This window comes from Balaenoptera borealis, assembly GCF_965194805.1.
Source record: "Balaenoptera borealis genome assembly, chromosome: 3".
NCBI classification, from domain to species: domain Eukaryota; kingdom Metazoa; phylum Chordata; class Mammalia; order Artiodactyla; family Balaenopteridae; genus Balaenoptera; species Balaenoptera borealis.
In genome coordinates this window covers 10,429,763-10,449,057 of record NC_138866.1, presented here as the reverse complement: position 1 = coordinate 10,449,057, position 19,295 = coordinate 10,429,763, and the positions used below count along the sequence as shown (strand labels likewise).

Here is a 19,295-nt window from a genome sequence, read left to right as displayed (position 1 = left end):
TACCTCCTCTGAAGGGGCTCTGTTCTAGCTCATGTGTGGGAACGTAAGTTCTTGTATTCTTGCTTTGGTTTTAGCGCAGTGGCTGTTTACGTACTGGCTGTGTGCCTGGAGCCTCGCAAATGTTTTAGCATTTAATTTACAACTCAACCAGCCTGTATTGGAGGTGTTGTTTTCCGCAGGTTTTCATGCCTCGCCTGTTGCTCACTGATGGTTGGGGAAGGTCGGGCTGCCTGCAATAATCAAGCTAAACTGGGTCCTTTGTTATATGCAGAGAAATCAGCTTCACGGTAGTTAATCTTTTTTTCGATGTGGGGATCACCAGACCATCTGGGAAACCTTTCCCACGCACTGTCTCTATGTCCGGTGACTTTGGGAAGTCCTAAAGGACAATGGGGGAATTCACCAAGCTTAGGTCGAGTGAGCCTCCCGACCACCCTGGAGCCACCATGGGACACAGCTTAACTCATTTCTTGGAGGAACTTGCCAGTGTGTCCCCAAGAGTCTGGGTGGCATAGTCTGTGCCCAACTGGTGCCTGAAGTCTACGGGGACTGCACTTCCTGTGCTCCGGACTTCCTCATAGGTACTTTTCCATCTGGCTGTTCATTTGTATCCTTTAATATCCTTTGTAATAAATCAGTAGTGGTGAGTAAAGTGCTTTCGTGAGATCTGTGAGCCTTTTGGCAAATTATCAAACCCAAGGAAGAGGTCATGTTACGGAAGGCAAGTCTGTGTGCCTGACAAACAGTGAGGCCAAACAATACCAAAACGTCAGTTTGGAGCAGAGAAAGGTATATTGCAGGGCCCTTCAAGGAGACGGGTGGCTCATGCCTTAAAAACCCAGAACTCCCCAAGCTTTCAGCAAAGCCCTTTTATAGGAAAGGTGAGGGAGGGGCGTGGTTAGTGGTTGCAAACTTGCTGGTGTCACATCCCTTGTTCTTGAGGTCAGGTCACAGTCAGATTACCATGTTCCTGTTAGCCTCCACCAAACAAATGTTATTCTCTGTTCTGACAAGGAAGGGCAAGGTCCCAAGGCACAACTTTCACCCTTCGAGGTCCAGGCACTGCCTAAGAGGAGGGGTTCCCTGTGCAGACAGGTTACCCTGCCCGGGAGCCTTAGTCCAGCAGCCGGTCAGGGTCCTCCCGCCAGTGCCCAGGCCCCGCTAAGGAGGCAGATCTCAGCTGGTGGCGCCCGCAGGGCCAGGTCCCCAAACGCTGCCCAGCTGTCATCACTGAGGGACCCAGGCTCCCAGAACCCCAAGGGCCCTCAGGCTCCTCAGGCCGCCGAGACAGAGGCCGGTCCCATGGTCGGTGACCCATGGAGACCGCTGCACGACCAAAACAACCCAAAAAACCTGTTCTGCTTAAGTTACCTAGAGTGACTTCTGTTATCTGCAGCCAAACCCTGACTAATAGATGCATGGAACACATACACACACACACACACACACACACACACACGCACAAAGTTATCTCTTAAAAATGATTTTTAGTATTAGCAAGATTGAACACGTTTTCAAATATTTATTGGCCGTGTATAATTCTTTTTTTAGGAACCACCTCTTCTAATCTGAGTTCCTTTTTAAAGACAGTTCTTTTGAAAAACTGTTTCATAAGAACTCTCTTTACATTGGGGATTCTAGTGATGCAAAGGGTATTGGGTTTTTTTTTTTTTCTTCCCCTCAGTAGATTCCATGTCTCTTACCCTTGTTTGTGGTGTTTTTAATGTCACATGTGGTCTGATGGTACCAATCTCTACTGTTCCATAGGTTGTCTTTCTAGCTGTCTTCTAGTGACAGGAAATTCAGAGAAACCAATAGGCCTGTTTCTCCAGGAGGGGGATGTCCCTCATGCCCTGAATTCTGCCAGGAAAGTAGATTGGATACCAAGTGACGTGGAGGAGGGGCTCCTGCAACCTTGCTGTGAAAACCTCTCCCCTCTGTGTCCCATGGACAGTGTCACCCAGTATCCCAGGGGAAACTGGAGCAGTTTTTGCTGAGCTGTTTGGGGCTGTTGTCCTAAAGCTAAGCAGGGGTGGGGGTGGGGGACAGACAGGTCCTAGGTCTGGTCCCTCATGTCCTTGTATTGCACAAGGGACAAAGCCTCATTTCCCAGGACATTCAAGCATATTCCAAGCAGAGGCCTCTTCCACCCCTGATTCTGCCCCTTCTTCCATTTCCTGCCCCTCCTTTTCCCCCCAGCTTCACACTGAGATTCTCACTTTCCCCTTTTTTCTCCTTATTCATTCTTTCATTCAAAACACATTTACTGGGACTTCCCTGGCGGTCCAGTGGATAGGACTTCGCCTTCCAATGCAGGGAGTGCAGGTTCGATCCCTGGTCGGGGAGATAAGATCCCCCACATGCCTCACGGTCAGAAAACCAAAACATAAAACAGAAGAAATAGTGTAATAAATTCATTAAAGACTTTAAAAATGGTCCACATCAAAAAAAATCTTAAAAAAAAAAAATTTACTGAGCTCCTGACCCAGGGGAAGATGACAGACAAATCTACACTTTTCATGAGACTTATTCCACCAGGGGTAAGGAACAGAAAGAAGTAAATGTAATAATAGCACCTATTTTGTGAGTGCCTATGTGCGTCCAAACTAAGGCACATCAAGGGTAATTCACTTGCCAAAGGTCACAACTAAGGATTCCAACCCAGGCACTGGTCAGAGATCATGCTGTTAACCAGCAACCCATACTGCCGCCTTGCTTATTACAGATGTGAGATTAGGGCTCTGTGCCATTTGTCAGCCAAGGTAAAATGTTTTGTGCTATAAATTTGTAAATCATGGCAGGCAGGGGAAGGACGATCTCATATAAAATAAAGTTCACAAGAATTGCAGTCGAGTTTTATGAAAAGGAGGACTATGGATTTGTCACATATCCAAGAAGGGATTTTGAAAGGGGAAATAACGCTCCCGCGGAAGACTCACCCACGCGGGCCTCACCCTTGCATTAGCGTGCAAAGGTGAGTTCTACCTGGCACCAAGCCTGAGAAGAGATAGACTCACTTCCTCCTTGGACTTTTGGGCTTAGACGTCATCCAGCATGGAGGGGATGGAAAAAGATTGCCATGCAAATGGAAATCAGAAGAAAGCTGGAGTAGCAATTCTCATATCAGACAAAATAGACTTTAAAATAAAGACTCTTCCAAGAGACAAAGAAGAACACTACATAATGACCGAGGGATCAATCCTAGACGAAGATATAACAATTGTAAATATTTCTGCCCCCAACATAGGGGCAACTCAATACATAAGGCAAATGCTAACGGCCATGAAAGGGGAAGCTGACAGTAACACAGTCACATAGGGGACGTTAACACCCAGCTGGCGTCCTCGGCAGCCTCACTACCTGCAGAACTTCTGACACTGCTCTTCCTTCCCAGACAGTGACCTCGCAGGGTAGGCAGGGCCGTAGGAGGTGGGGGAGGGGAGAGAGCAACAGGACTCCACTCACTGTATCCCTCTCTGCTTCCATCCAGGGCTGCTGTCACTGTGACCAGAGGTGAGTGTGCTGGGAAGGGGCTTGAGCCCACCTTTACCAGGAGACTTTGGGAACCTCCAGTCTTGTATCAACCCAGGTCACTCTGAAGCCCTAAGACTTAGGCTGGGTGGGCAGTGGGCGGGGAAAGATGGATTATTAGAGGTGAACAGGATTCTGGAGATCAGGGAGCCAAGCAAAGTCATTATTAACTTTAAAAGCTGTGGTCTGTGCAGATTTGGGGGGCAGGCTGGCAGTGCCCGCAGGCTCCTATAGGACAGAGGACAAGTCTGGGGCAACAGAGAGGTGCCCCTGCCCTCCCCCCGCCAGTCCATCATAAATCAGGCAGAGCACTTCTGATTTTCACACTCTGTTTCTCAGAAAGATAGTGGTGTCCTTGGCTCTGCACCTAGTGTTCCCACACTGCCTCCAAGATGTCAGCTAAAGCCATAGAGAGCGGGGGAGGAGATGCCACTGACCCCTCCGGCCGGAATCCCCCTCTGATGGTGAGTGCCCTAGGGAAGCTCCAGAGGGCGGGGTGGCCCAGGGCTTGGGGTACCTGAACGAGGGCGGAGGGGATCTGGGTTCTGGCCTGGAGCTGCCACCAGGTGCACTGTGCCCCATCAGGTCTCTAATCTCCTGGGCCTCACACTCCTGCTCTGTGAAGTCTGGAACCTGCCAGCTCCGCGTTGGTGCTGGGTCTCCCTCCCTCTGTCTTCTCCTTGGGTTCACCTCCAAGCATCTTTGTCACCTCTTAGCACAGCTGCCATTGAGGTCCCCTCCCAACATCAGAGTTTTGGGAGTTTCGGGAGATGGTGGAGGGCGCCGTGTGGGGCCTCTGGTCCCTCAGCTGCCCACCCCACTGGGAGCTCCCCCACCTCTTTTTTTTGTTTTTCCAGAGGAGGATGAACCTTCCCAGTCATCCGACCAGGCCTCTGATGGTTCTCCTGGGAAGCCACCACAGGGGCCACCCCAGGGGCCAGATGGATCTGGCTCTGACCCCAGAGACCCACCCAAGGATGGAGGCAGCAATTTCTCCCGTAAAGCAGGTAACTGATCCCTGAGCATCAATCCACGGGCCCTCACCCAACTCCCCACTGCTTAGTTCAGCCTTCTGAGTTGTCAGTGTCAGGCCCACGTTCCTGATAGAATCGCTCTGACACTCACATTGTCAGAAAAAGGGCACAGTATACATGAGAGATGAAATAAATGACGCTCTAGAATCAGAGGAGCCACACTTCAGGACTTGGCTCTGCCTCTGACTTGCTGAGTGACCCAGAACCAGTCACTTGCCCTCTCTGGGCCTTGAATGGTTTGCTTTGAAGCACAGGGTAGGATGAGGTCCCTCTCAGGGCTTTCCCAGAGCCAGGTCAGATTCTGTTAGGAGGGACCCAGGCGCTGCTCAGGCTCCAGGGCAGCCGGCAGGCGCAGGCGCAGGCGCAGGCACGGCTCCTTGCCGGTTAAGTCCACTGGCCGTGCCCGACCTTTTGGCCCCATAGCACCCAAGGCGGGTGAGTACCATTTCTCCATTTTCGCTCCTCCCGTGATGCCCCAGGGCCTGGTTGTTAAAGTCCACCCAGGACACACCCTCGCAGAGCAGTGTCACGTGTAAGGGTGGGGCTAGCCTGGGGCCAGGGCAGCAAAAGACACAGGCTTTTTGTTTTATTTTCGGGGGGGGGGGGGGGGGCATAGAATAGACACAGCATTAAATTTACCAAGGTAACCATTTGTCAGCGTGCAGTTCAGTAGTGTTGACTGTCTTCGCATTACCATGCAGCCAACCTCCAGAACTCTCTTCATCTGCCCAAAGTGAAACTCTGTACACATTAAACATTAACTACCCATATCCTCCTGCCCCCAGCTCCTGGCAACCACAGTTCCTTCTGGCTCTATAAATTTGACTAATCTAATCTAAATTCCACGGAGGTGGTATCATACCGTGTTTGTCTTCTTGTGACTAGTTTATTGTACTTAGCATAAGGTTCCCAAGGTTCACCTGTCTGTCAGAACTTGCTGTGTAAGGCTGAATGATATTCTATTGTGTGTGTATACCACATGGTGATCATCCATTCATCCGTTGACGGACACTTGGGTTGCTTCCGCCTCTTGGCAATTGTGATCAATGCTGCTGTGAACACGGGGGTGCAAATATCTCTTCAAGACCCCGCTTTCCATTTCTTTGGATATATATCCAGAAATGGGATTGCTGGATCATATGGTTTTCTATTTTTAATTTTCTCAGGAACTGCCGTACATTTTCCATAGAGGTGATGGTGACTAGGGTGGCAGTGGTGGAGCCAGAGACAGATTGGAGTCATGCAGCCACAAGCCAAGGATTGTTGGCAACCCCTAGACAATGGTGCTAGAAAGAGGCAAGGAAGGATCCTCCCCTAGAGCTTTCAGAGAGAGCCTGGCCCTGCCTACACCTTGATTTTGGACTTCTGACCTCCAGAACTGTGAGGGACCATGAGAGAATCAACACAGTTTGTGGTAGTTGGTTACAGCAGCCTCAGGAAACTAATATGGGCAGACCTCATTTTATCGTACTTTGCAGATACTGCGTTTTTTACAAGTTGAAGGTTTGTAGCAACCTAGCATTGGCAGATATTGGTTCACATTTTTAGCAATAAAGTATTTTTAAATTAAGGTATACTCCTTGTCTTTTTAAACAAAAGGCTATTGCACATTTAGTAGACTACAGTATAGTATAAACATAACTTTTATATGCAGTGGAAACCAAAAACTTCACGTGATATTCGCTTTCTTGCGGTGGTCTGGAACCGACCCCTCAGTATCTCTGAGGTGTCCCTGGACAGAGATTGAAAATCCCATTGTGGTTGAAGGCTGCATTAGAGTCAGAGTCTATACAAGGAGGAGGTGGGAGTCTCTAGGGGGGTGCTGGACACTGGTAATAGAAAGGGGGCAGTTTCTGTTAGTGACAGGGTCTAGGGCAGCACCGTCCAATACACCTTTCTGCGGTGGTAAGCATGCTCTCTGCGTGATCCAGTATGGTAGCCATTAGCCACATGTGACTATCGAGTCCCTGAAATGTGGGCCGTGGGACTGAGGAACTGAGTTTTAAATTTTATTTCATTTTAATTAACTAAGATTTAAATAGCACACATGGCTAGTGGTTCCTATAGTGGCCAGCATGGGCCTAGTGTATGACCTTGGGTGTGTGTGGCATAGAGTTCAAGATCTTTGGAAGTGAGGCATGAGAACTTCAAGGCCAGTTTGTTGGAAATATCATCTGTGCAGAAACGGAAACCCTCAAGACAGGTCAGGGGTACTGATGGAGAGAGAGGTGATGGTGAGCCATGAGCTGCAAACTTCAAGAAATGACTGCAGGTCTGAGCCTGATTTCGTACCTTCTCTCCCTTGCCTGGGACCAAGGCTCCTCTTTGTGGGGAGCTGGCTGAGCTCACTCCTGCAACTCCTGAAATCTCCGGAACTCCTGGTCCCAGCTGCCCCAGCACCCCAGTCCCTGCCCCTGTCATATGTCCCTGCCAGCCCCAACAGCTCTCAGCAATTCGACATGGTCCAGGCATGCTCTGCCCCGTGGTGCCAGGGGCTTCAGCCACAAGGCAGGACACACACAAGGAGCAGGGTGACTTCTCTATTTTTTTTTTTTAATTTTTGTATTTTATTTTATTTATTTTTTTATACAGCAGGTTCTTCTTAGTTATCCATTTTATACATATTAGTGTATACATGTCACTCCCAGTCTCCCAATTCATCCCACCAGAACACCCCACCACCACTCTTCCCCCCTTGTTCTCTACACTTGTATCTCTATTTCTGCCCTGCAAACTGGTTTTTCGAGGTTCCACATATATGCGTTAATATACGATATTTGTTTTTCTCTTTCTGACTTAACTTCACTCTGTATGACAGACTCTGTATGACGTAGATCCATCCACGTCACTACAAATGACCCAATTTCGTTCCTGTTTATGGTTGAGTAATATTCTATTGTATATATGTACCACATCTTCTTTATCCATTTGTCTGCTGATGGGTATTTAGGTTGCTTCCATATCCTGCCTATTGTAAATAGTGCTGCAGTGAACATTGGGGTGCATGTGTCTTTTTGAATTATGGTTTTCTGTGGGTATATGCCCAGTAGTGGGACTGCTGGGTCATGTGGTAATTCTATTTTTAGTTTTTTTAGGAACCTCCATACTGTTCTCCATAGCGGCTGTATCAATTTACATTCCCACCAACGGTGCAAGACAGTTCTCTCTCCTCCACACCCTCTCCAGCATTTGTTGTTTGTAGATTTTCTGATGATGCCCATTCTGACCAGCGTAAGGTGATACCTCAATGTAGTTTTTTTTTTTTTTTTAAAGAAATTTATTTATTTATTTTTGGCTGTGTTGGGTCTTCATTTCTGTGCGAGGGCTTTCTCCAGTTGCAGCAAGTGGGGGCCACTCTTCATCGCGGTGCACGGGCCTCTCACTATCGCGGCCTTTCTTGTTGAGGAGCACAGGCTCCAGACGCGCAGGCTCAGTAATTGTGGCTCACGGGCCCGGCTGTTCCGCGGCATGTGGAATCTTCCCAGACCAGGGCTCGAACCCGTGTCCCCTGCGTTAGCAGGCAGACTCTCAACCACTGCGCCACCAGGGAAGCCCTCAATGTAGTTTTGATTGCATGTCTCTAATAATTAGTGATGTTGAGCAGCTTTTCATGTGCTTCTTGGCCCTCTGTATGTCTTCTTTGGAGAAATGTCTATTTAGGTCTTCTGCCCATTTTTTGATTGGGTTGTTTGTTTTTTTTTAATATTGAGCTGCATGAGCTGTTTATATATTTTGGAGATTAATCATTTGTCCGTTGATTCGTTTGTAAATATTTTCTCCCATTCTGAGGGTTGTCTTTTCGTCTTGTTTGTAGTTTCCTTTGCTGTGCAAAACTTTTAAGTTTCATTAGGTCCTATTTGTTTATTTTTGTTTTTATTTCCATTACTCTAGAGGGGGACCAAAAAAGATCTTGCTGTGATTTATGTCAAAGAGTGTTCTTCCTATGTTTTCCTCTAAGAGTTTTATAGTGTCCGGTCTTACATTTAGGTCTCTAATCCATTTTGAGTTTATTTTTGTGTATGGTGTTAGGGAGTGTTCTAATTTCATTCTTTTACAAGTAGCTGTCCAGTTTTCCCAGCACCACTTATTGAAGAGACTGTCTTTTCTCCATTTTATATCCTTGCCTCCTTTGTCATAGATTAGTTGACCATAGGTGTGTGGGTTTATCTCTGGGCTTTCTATCCTGTTCCATTGATCTATATTTCTGGTTTTGTGCCAGTACCATATTGTCTTGATTACTGTAGCTTTGTAGTATAGTCTGAAGTAAGGGAGTCTGATTCCTCCAGCTCTGTTTTTTTCCCTCAAGACTGCTTTGGCTATTTGGGGTCTTTTGTGTCTCCTACAAGTTTTCAGGTTTTTTGTTCTAGTTCTGTAAATAATGCCACTGGTATTTTGATAGGGATTGCACGGAATCTGTAGATTGCTTTGGGTAGTATAGTCATTTTCACAATATTGATTCTTCCAATCCAAGAACATGGTATATCTCTCCATCTGTTTGTGTCATCTTTGATTTCTTTCATCAGTGTCTTATAGTTTTGTGAGTACAGGTCTTTTGTCTCCCTAGGTAGGTTTATTCCTAGGTATTTTACTCTTTTTGTTGCAATGGTGAATGGGATTGTTTCCTTAATTTCTCTTTCTGATCTTTCATTGTTAGTGTATAGGAATGCAAGAGATTTCTGTGCATTAATTTTGTATCCTGCAACTTTACCAAATTCATTGATTAGCTCTAGTAGTTTTCTGGTGGCATCTTTAGGATTCTCTATGTATAGTGTCATGTCATCTAAAAACAATAAGTTTTATTTCTTCTTTTCCAATTTGGATTCCTGTTATTTTTCTTTGACTGCTGTGGCTAGGACTTCCAAAATTGTGTTGAATAATAGTGGTGAGAGTGGACATCCTTTTCTTGTTCCTGGTCTTAGAGGAAATGCTTTCAGTTTTTCACCATTGAGAATGATGTTTTGCTTTGGGTTTGTCGTATATGGCCTTTATTATGTTGAGGTAGGTTCCCTCTATGCCCACTTTCTGGAGAGTTTTTATCATAAATGGGTGTTGAATTTTGTCAAAAGCTTTTTCTGCATCTATTGAGATGATTATATGGTTTTTCTTCTTCAGTTTCTTAATATGGTGTATCACATTGATTGATTTGCGTATATTGAAGAATCCTTGCATCCCTGGGATAGATCCCACTTGATCATGGTGTATGATCGTTTTCATGTGTTGTTGGATTCTGTTTGCTAGTATTTTGTTGAGGATTTTTGCATCTACATTCATCAGTGATATTGGTCTGTAATTTTCTTTTTTTGTAGTGTCTTTGTCTGGTTTTGGTATCAGGGTGATGGTGGCCTCATAGAACGAGTTTGGGAGTGTTCCTTCCTCTGCAATTTTTTGGAAGAGTTTGAGAAGGATGGGTATTAGCTCTTCTCTAAACGTTTGATAGAATTCACCTGTGAAGCCATCTGGTCCTGGACTTTTGTTTGTTGGAAGATTTTTAATCACCATTTCAATTTCATTACTTGTGATTGGTCTGTTCATATTCTCTATTTCTTCCTGGTTCACTCTTGGAAGGTTATACCTAAGAATTTGTCCATTTCCTCCAGGTTGTCCATTTTATTGGCATAGAGTTGCTTGTAGTGGTCTCTCATGATACTTTGTACTTCTGCGGTGTCCGTTGTAACTTCTCCTTTACATCTCTAATTTCATTGATTTGAGTCCTCTCCCTCTTTTTCTTGATGAGTCTGGCTAAAGGTTTATCAATTTTGTTTATCTTCTCAAAGAACCAGCTTTTAGTTTTATTGATCTTTGCTATTATTTTCTTTGTGTCTATTTCATTTCTTTCTGCTCTGATCTTTATGATTTCTTTCCTTCTACTAACTTTGGGTTTGTTTGTTCTTCTTTCTCTAGTTCCTTTAGGTGTAAGGTTAGCTTGGTTATTTGAGATTTTTCTTGTTTCTTGAGGTAGGCTTGTATTGCTATTAATTTCCCTCTTAGAACTGCTTTTGCTGCATCCCATAGGTTTTGGATCATCGTGTTTTCATTGTCATTTGTCTCTAGGTATTTTTTAATTTCCTCTTTGATTTCTTCACTGATCTCTTGGTGAAGAGATTTAGTAACGTATTGTTTAGCCTCCATGTGTTTGTGTTTTTTACGTTTTCTTTCCCTGTAATTGATTTCTAATCTTACAGCGCTGTGGTTGGAAAAGATGCTTGATATGATTTCAGTTTTCTTAAATTTACCAAGGCTTGATTTGTGACCCAAGATGGGATCTATCCTGGAGAATGTTCCATGTGCACTTGAGAAGAAAGTGTAATCTGCTGTTTGTGGATGGAATGTCCTATAAATATCAATTAAATCTCTCTGGTCTATTGTGTCATTTAAAGCTTGTGTTTCCTTATTAATTTTCTGTCTGGATGATCTGTCCATGGGTGTAAGTGAGGTGTTAAAGTCTCCCACTATTATTGTGTCACTGTCGATTTCCTCTTTTATAGCTATTAGCAGTTGCCTTATGTATTGAGGTGCTTGTATGTTGGGTGCACGTATACTTATAATTGTTATATCTTTTTCTTGGATTGATCCCTTGATCATTATGTAGTGTCCTTCCTTGTCTCTTGTAACACTCTTTATTTTAAAGTCTATTTTATCTGATATGAGTATAGCTACTCCAGCTTTCTTTTGATTTCCATTTGCATGGAATATCTTTTTCCATCCCCTCACTTTCAGTCTGTATGTGTCCCTAGGTCTAAAGTGGGTCTCTTGTAGACAGCATATATATGGGTCTTGTTTTTGTATCCATTCAGCCAGTCTATGTCTTTTGGTTGGGGCATTTAATCCATTCACGTTTAAGGTAATTATCGATATGGATGTTCCTATGACCATTTTCTTAATTGTTTTGGGTTTGTTTTTGTAGGTCCTTTTCTTCTCTTGTGTTTCCCACTTAGAGAAGTTCCTTTAGCATTTGTTGTAGAGCTGGTTTGGTGGTGCTGAATTCTCTTAGCTTTTGCTTGTCTCTAAAGCTTTTGCTTTCTCCATCCAATCTAAATGAGATCCTTGCCGGGTAGAGTAATCTTGGTTGTAGGTTCTTCCCTTTCATCACTTTAAGTATATCATGCCACTCCCTTCTGGCTTGCAGAGTTTCTGCTGAGAAATCAGCTGTTAACCTTATGGGAGTTCCCTTGTATGTTATTTGTCGTTTTTCCCTTGCTGCTTTCAATAATTTTTCTTTGTCTTTAATTTTTGCCACTTTGATTACTATGTGTCTCGGCGTGTTTCTCCTTGGGTTTATCCTGTATGGGACTCTCTGCGCTTCCTGGACTTGGGTGGCTATTTCCTTTCCCATGTTAGGGAAGTTTTCGACTATAATCTCTTCAAATATTTTCTCTGGTCCTTTCTCTCTCTCTTCTCCTTCTGGGACCCCTATAATGCGAATGTTGTTGCGTTTAATGTTGTCCCAGAGGTCTCTTAGGCTGTCTTCATTTCTTTTCATTCTTTTTTCTTTAGTCTGTTCCACAGCAGTGAATTCCACCATTCTGTCTTCCAGGTCACTTATCCGTTCTTCTGCCTCAGTTATTCTGCTATTGATTCCTTCTAGTGTAGTTTTCATTTCAGTTATTGTATTGGTCATCTCTGTTTGTTTGTTCTTTAATCCTTCTAGGTCTTGGTTAATCATTTCTTGCATCTTCTCAATCTTTGCCTCCATTCTTATTCCGAGGTCCTGGATCATCTTCACTATCATTATTCTGAATTCTTTCTCTGGAAGGTTGCCTATCTCCATTTCATTTAGTTGTTTTTCTGGGTTTTTTTCTTGTTCCTTCATCTGGTACATAGCCCTCTGCCTTTTCATCTTGTCTATCTTTCTCTAACTGTGTTTCTTGGTCCACAGGCTGCAGGATTGTCGTTTTTCTTGCTTCTGCTGTCTGCCCTCTGGTGGTTGAGGCTATCTAAGAGGCTTGATGGGAGGCTCTGGTGGTGGGTAGAGCTCTCATTTACCAGTTTTATTTTACATAGGATGCCTCATTTACTAGAACCATAGATTCCAAGTTGCTCCATGAAAAATGTGATATTCTTAGCTGTCAACATTAGGGAATTTCCCCAATCACATTTTTAAATTGATTTAATGTGTTATTTTTGAAAACATAAGTTGGGATATCACAAAATGGACTTAGCCTGCAGAGGCTTACTTTCAACCAGAGAGCTCCATTTCCATGTTCCGCTTAACAGAACCCAAAATGATCTTCCTTCCCAAACCTCTTCCTTTTCCTGCACTATCTAAGAAAAAGTAACCACACTCTACATAGTTCCCTAAGCCAGAACCCTAGCAGCCATTTTTGCTTCTCTTTTCCCCTTCCCGCTCCATATCTAGTCACTGAGCACTTCTAGTCTACCACCCAAATGACCTCAGATCCTTTCCCTCCACTCCAATCTCTGCCACTGCCTTTAGTTTGAACCCTCACTCCTCTCTTAGATGAATATAAAGTCTCTTAATGGGTTTTGTTGCTTCCATCAGTCCTACTTATTCTCAAGCGTGACCTCACTACAAACCACCTGATAGTGACTCCTTAACTTCACAACATTCAATGGCTCTCATGTTTCTGGGAAGAAAACCAAGCTCTTTACCCCAGCATCTACTTGGGGTTAATAGATCTAGGTTTGAATTTCAGGTTTAAGTACTTTGCAGCAGTGTGACCTCAGACTATTGGGCTTTCTAAGCCTTTGTTTTCTCACCGTGCCTGAGGTCACTGAGGGCAGGACTATTTTTCACACACGGGTGCCTGGCATGTAGGAGGGACTAATCAATGTTGAATGAAGGGAAAGTATTTTAAAATCCACATCAAAAAATTGTTCCTCCTTCAAAAAAGAAAATCCTGATACACTATGCCACTTCCAACCAAATTTGACTTCTACCTTTATTTTCTGATGATCACAATAAGGTGCCTTTGGGGATCCACACAATCAGGGATCAAATCCTGGCCACACCCCTGAGCAATCATGTGACCTTGGGAACGTTACTTAGCTTCTGTAAAATCTGTAAAATGAAGGTTTCTGAGGATTTTGTTCCCGAGGGTTAAATGAGTACCTCACTTGGAACGGGGGCGGGCGCATAGTGTTTGCCAAATGTTAACTATCGTTATCATCTTCATCAAATCAAGACCGTGGTACCTCACTTTGTGACTCTCAAGTTTGTATGAGAAAATCGTACTTTATGCGTTGTTGTTGGCTAAAGTAGGGAAACCTGGAAACTCCTGCCGTGGAAGAGAGAAACAGGCGAGAAAAGCGAGTTGCTGAATCCCAGCGCCTCCGAGGTGGGAGGGAGGAGTTCGGTACCTAATTTACTGATGAGGAAGTGGAGGGGTGACGTGTCCTCGAGTCTCATTCAAGACACAGCCACAGCTCTTTATTGAGAGTAGGACCAGGGCCCCGGGGGTTGCTATGGTTAAACTGTAGGCGGAAAGTAACACTCTTTGGAAGGCAAGACAGGAGGAGCATTCAGTTATAAAAAACGGTCAAAAATTGGGGTGAAACTAAGTTCGTTGAGCAATACATCAAATGAGTCAACTGTCGGCCCGGTGAAACCGAGTTGCTAACTGAACTGGCATTTTACGAATAGGGGCTTTCTACAGAGCCCACTGACTCAGGACGGCTTCGATTAACAAACTCCCGCGGTGCTTCCCGCAGGACCCGAAAGCTCGGAGCGCGAGAGGTGAATGGAAACCAGAGTCCGGGGCGCGCCGCTCGGGGGGCGGGGCAGCCGCGGGCGGGGGCGGGGCATTGTGAGTTCCATGCCTGCGCTCTGAGGAGGGCGCGTGGAGGGAACTCTGGTCGTGATTGGTCCGTCGTAACCAGGTGACCGAAGGACACATTCCGGTAGGCAAGGGCCGGCCGGGCTAGCTACTTTCAGTCAGGAGGCGGTGGCGGAAGGAGGAGGAGGTCCGGCTGCACTCTCTCCCTGCAGTGGCTGCGCGTCTCAGCGCTTGTCTGGTTCCCACCCCTTTTTTTTTTTTTTTTTTTTTTTCCACCCCTTTTAAATAAGCCGGTCTGGTCACCGTCCTCACAGACTAGTTGGCTCCAGGGAGGCGGCGGCGGCGGGGGTGCGGCCGCCCCTGCCCGGGGCCCGGCGGCTGGGCGGACAGGAGAGCGGCGGGCGAAGTCGCGTCTGCATGTGCGGCACAGCCCCGGCATAGCCCGGGGCTGCCAGTGCCCGCCGCGCCGTTGTTGGGGGAGGGGGCGGCTTCTGAGCTCGGCGGAGTCGGGGGACGAGCGGAGGCGGCGGCGGCGAGGAGTGAAGGCGCCCCATGGGGAACTCGCTGTCTTGTTGCCTGTCCCGCAATGCCTGCCCCAAGTTGGGCCGGCGCAGGGGGTCAGCGGAGCCGGACTGCGAGTCTGAGGTCTACAAGGCGGCGGCCGGGAACGCGGTGGCAGTAGCTCCGGCGGCGGCTACCGTGGAACCCGCCGAGTTGGATTTCGCAGGTGGCGAAGGCCACCACCTGCAGCACATCAGCGACCGGGAGATGCCCGAAGGTAAGAAGCGGCTGGCGCGCCTCGCCCCTCGCGGGGTAGGCGCCGTCCGCTCTCGGGCTTACCTCTGGCCTCCGCCGCCCCCAGGGTCCCCCGGGAGGGAGACGCCGCCTAGGGCTCCTTCTTGCCCGCAGTTGGCTCTCCCAGGGCTGGGCACCGGGGACGAAGGCTGGCTCTGCTTGGCGTCCCCACCCCTTATTCTTTACCAGTCGCGTCCGGCCAGTCTCCTTCCCTCTTCCCTACCCGAATGCCCAATTCTTTCCCCCGTTCCCATTTCCCAGCCCGGCCTGAGACCCTCCAATCCGCGGCCCTTCCTGTTCATGGTTCTATTTAACATCTCGTGGGACTTAGCAGAGACTTTCTGGTGTATTCTCTCTTTTCTTAATGAAAACTTAAATACTCTAACTTCGGCGTATCCATCCCGTCTCCCTATCCAGATGGTACCTAAGCGAAGGAACTAGGTAAGGGCCTGATGATAGACTTCTGTTCGTTAAGGTAGTTGATACTCGAGACAATTAAGACAAACATTAGAGGATTTGTCATTTCAATTCAAAATAGAGATGGACAGAGTCAGTGTGGTGTTCTTAACTAAAATTCTTTGGATTTTAATGTTTTCAGTCGCCCTGATAGAAGCTACTTTATCCCTTCTAACTATAATTTGAACACGATAGGAAAGAAAATGGTGGGAGAGGGGCTTAAAATAACTGTGAACGGTGTGAAACGTTACTGCCACGGCTGCAGAGAATAGTTGTTGGGTTTTTTTTCTTTACCAAAGGAGACCCCATGGAGTTCTGATTACTTTTAAATTCCCACTTTGACACAAGTATGTCTTCAGCTGCACAGCCTTAACCGACTTCTTTTGCACGTTGCCTGTTCTAAGGGAGGGGTGAGGTGGTTCCTGAGACTGCTGGACAGAAGTTTCAAAGGAGAAAAAACAAATTCAGATTGTAATTTGTAATATAAAGGTTTGGGAGTTAACATACCACATCCATCCTGCAGAAAAATGTCTCCATGGCTCCCTCCTCCGCCCCCCCCCCCCCCCCGCCCAGTAGAATACTATTCAACTTTAAGAATGTTCAGGTAAAAGTTCTGAAGACTAAGTGGCTGGGGGTGGGTGTTGTCGGGGAGGAGAGGAGAGAGAGAAGAGAGGCACTTTAATAAAGACTGTTCTTTGAAGTATAAAACATTGTATCATAAAGATGTTAAAGCCCCACTGGCCCATTTGTTTCATTGAAATGCCAGAGATTATTTCATTATTTCATAGACGAAATGTCTTACAGCTCTTCTATTTAAATTTTAGTTGGGTTTATTGAATTTCTTTAAAAGTTAGAATAATTAAGCCTGTGGATTCACCCTTATGATGGACGTGGCTTTGTAAGTGGAAAGTACTCCCTTTTCAGAATAGTTAGATATTGTGAAAGAATGAACAAATTATGTGAATTAATTGTAGCTTTAAACACAAAGCATGTAAGTACTTGTGAAAACTGCTCTGCTTGTTGCTATAAGGTAAGCCTCTAAATGATTTTTCAAAACAGTAGTTGGCTAGTGTAGGATGAGAGACGAAAATTGGACCTTTATAGAATTCTTTTAAGATTTACAATGCATTTTCTTGTGTATTTCACTTGGCCCTTCCATCTACAAATAAGGCCCGTATATATTCTCCCTCTGTTGCCGATGAAGAAGCCAAGACTTGGAGATCTGAAATGACTGTGTAACACAGCTACTGAACAGAAGAGACAGACTTGGGAGGTGGTAGATATGCCAAATTCAGTTCTTGGGATGCTTAAGAAACTGTTTAGAGTGCACCTTATATTTGATAATTTATCCATAAGTTAGGCCTATCTCAGCATACTCCAGTTTTGATTATTGCCATTCCAGTTGATTGTACACAACTCAGAAGCAACATTTACCTCTCCATTCTCTGTCTGTACATACATTGCAATGGATATGAATAAAAGTAGAAGTCATGAAATAGCCTAAATTTATCAGTCAGGTAAACACGTTGATATAATTTAAAGAGTTTGTTCTGGTGAAATCCAATTGAAGCCGAGAATGCCCTGCACAGAGGGACACTGGGGGAAGCTGGTAAGCGGGCAGGTGAGGTACTAAGCATGTAGCACACGACTATGTATGCTAAGGAAGGAGTGCTCAATCAGGAACTGGAACAATAGAGTTCATGAGTACAGGACTTACCTTTTTATGTTTAACATGATTGTTAAAATTTCATTTCAATTTGTCTTTTTTGGGGGGGCATTCAATAAAGTGATAAGAGAAACCTCAATTTCAGCATTTGCCTATTAATGAAGTTTCCATAGAAACAAGGTCAGAACACCAAATATAAAGCACAGGCACATTGGAAGTTTGCTCTTTATGTCTTTATTTCAGACAATTTTGTATCAGTTTCCCTGGAAACTGAGAAATACCTACTCAGATATAAAACATTTGGGCTTTTCTACAGTGAAGAATTATTTGGTTACTTAGAGAAAATCGTACATAAATGATGCTCTGTCTTGTTCTTCAGAAACATTGGAGAAGAACATGATTTCTTCAAGCCATCTCAAAAAAGTAACTCCTAAGAACGTAGTATAGATTTCAGATAGACTCAAAAGAATTTTTTACTACTTTGTCTTTAACAGTATATCTAATATAACTGATGGTAGTGTCATAATAGAAAATAAGATGCTACGGTCCTATTATCTGATTTTATTTTTATTCATCAACTTTTCATACAGCCTTTATGTTCTGACCTTAGGAGCTTTGCTAATTTTCTGGTGAAAGGTGCTCTCTCAAGTGACCCCTACCTCCCATCCCCCTGAAGAGTGGGTAGGGAAGGAATTGGCAATATGATGTGGAAAAACCTCTGAGCAACAGATCTTTCCTTTTTTTGGTGACAGTATTAATAAACGTTTGATGTAAAAGATTTAGAAAACACAGAAAAGTCCTTCACTCACACTCAGAATATCCAGAATTTTTATGAATATTTTGGTGTTGATTCTTCCTGAACCTTTTGTATGCATATAAACATAACATTGTGTTTATTTTACAAAGATGGGACTGTTCTTTATGTGCCACTTTGTCACTTTTTGTTATAAAGAAAAGTAACGGCATGAAGCTCCTGGAACCGTGCTGGCACCTAGAGAGTGCTCCAGGGTGACGTATTTGCATGCAACTGCGCATGGCTCTACAGCCTGCCTTTTACCAGCTGTTTACTGTGCCATCGAATGGTTGGAGCATAATTCATTTACCCAGCCTTTATGGTTGAGCATCTTTTATAATCCCATTATAATGCTTTATTCAGGGGACACAGATAAAAACTGATGCATTGTATTGATACTTCCCTATAGCATTCTGATTGTACACTTTGTCTTACGACTTAATTAAATTCATAGGGTGAGTCATTTTGTAGTAAAGGTATTTTAACATTAAATGTTCTTTTCCCAAATTAAAGTTACCATTGATTTTTCACTGAACATTAGATTTCCTCTTTTAGGTTTTCGTGGTTCTTGGTAACCTGTCTTGTGTCTTTGATTCTGAGTAACTAAACTAGTACTCTAAGAGATCTGAAATTAACTCTGGTCTTAGGTGACAGACACATCAAAAGACAGCATTAGAAGAAATCTTAGATGATGTGGGAAAATTGGGAGAAACTTAACTGGTTTTGGGTACACTGAGACATGATTATTAGGCACCATTCCAGAGGCAGGACAAACAGTGGTTAGACAAGACAAAACCCGTATCCTAACTCAGGTCCTTACTTTCTAGAGGTGCCTGGGGGCTGACGACACAAGAATAACATCAGGTAGTGAGAACACTAAGAAAGAAAATGAAGGTGTAATGGGCTGGGGAGGAGGACAGTTTTACAAGGGGTGGTTAAAGACAGCTTCTCTCCTTAAGCGACCCATGAGCAGTCCTAAGAGAGCCATGTGAGGCTGTGGGAGAAGAGGCTTCTGTGCAGTTCCTAAGAAGGGAATGTGCTTGATGCGTGCCAAGGACAGAAAGATGGGTGGCTGCAGCTGAGTGAATGAATGGCAGGAGGAATATGGGGGATTAAGACCTTGTATGCCTAGTGGGCCTTGACAAAAAAATATGAATTTTAGTCTAATTGTAATGGGAAACCATTGAAGGATTATATGCAGGGGAATGATGTTAATTCTTAGAAAAAGGGAAGGGGGGTAGAGAGGGTGGAGGGAGATCAGACCAGCTACTGTGTGAGAACAGACT

General features: G+C 44.9%; 1 protein-coding gene and 1 long non-coding RNA gene across 8 annotated transcripts in view; one reads left to right on the top strand and one right to left on the bottom strand.

Annotated features, from left to right (window-relative positions):
• The first annotated feature begins 49 nt into the window (after positions 1 to 49).
• The window catches only part of LOC309625270 (cyclin-Y-like protein 1), a 51,885-nt gene continuing 32,639 nt past the window's right edge, over positions 50 to 19,295 (top strand). The window contains exons 1-5 of one of the 6 annotated variants that reach the window (XR_014242417.1): positions 61 to 3,410; positions 3,491 to 3,513; positions 3,871 to 3,995; positions 4,389 to 4,538; positions 5,732 to 6,135. Coding sequence is in view for 3 of the 6 variants with exons in the window: in XM_082384619.1 (XP_082240745.1) it covers positions 14,852 to 15,077 (226 nt within the window). In the remaining 3 variants the exon portion in view is untranslated. Of the gene's footprint in view, positions 3,411 to 3,490; positions 3,514 to 3,870; positions 3,996 to 4,388; positions 4,539 to 5,731; positions 6,136 to 11,640; positions 15,078 to 19,295 lie in introns of those variants that run through there. The other 5 variants (XM_082384614.1, XM_082384619.1, XM_082384618.1 and 2 more) reach the window with 5 other exon arrangements.
• LOC309625295 overlaps positions 15,651 to 19,295 on the bottom strand; it is a 29,338-nt gene continuing 25,693 nt past the window's right edge. Inside the window, exon 4 of one of the 2 annotated variants that reach the window (XR_014242424.1) lies at positions 15,651 to 15,981. This is a non-coding gene — a long non-coding RNA (uncharacterized lncRNA). The remainder of the gene's footprint in view (positions 15,982 to 19,295) is intronic. The other variant, XR_014242425.1, reaches the window with a different exon arrangement.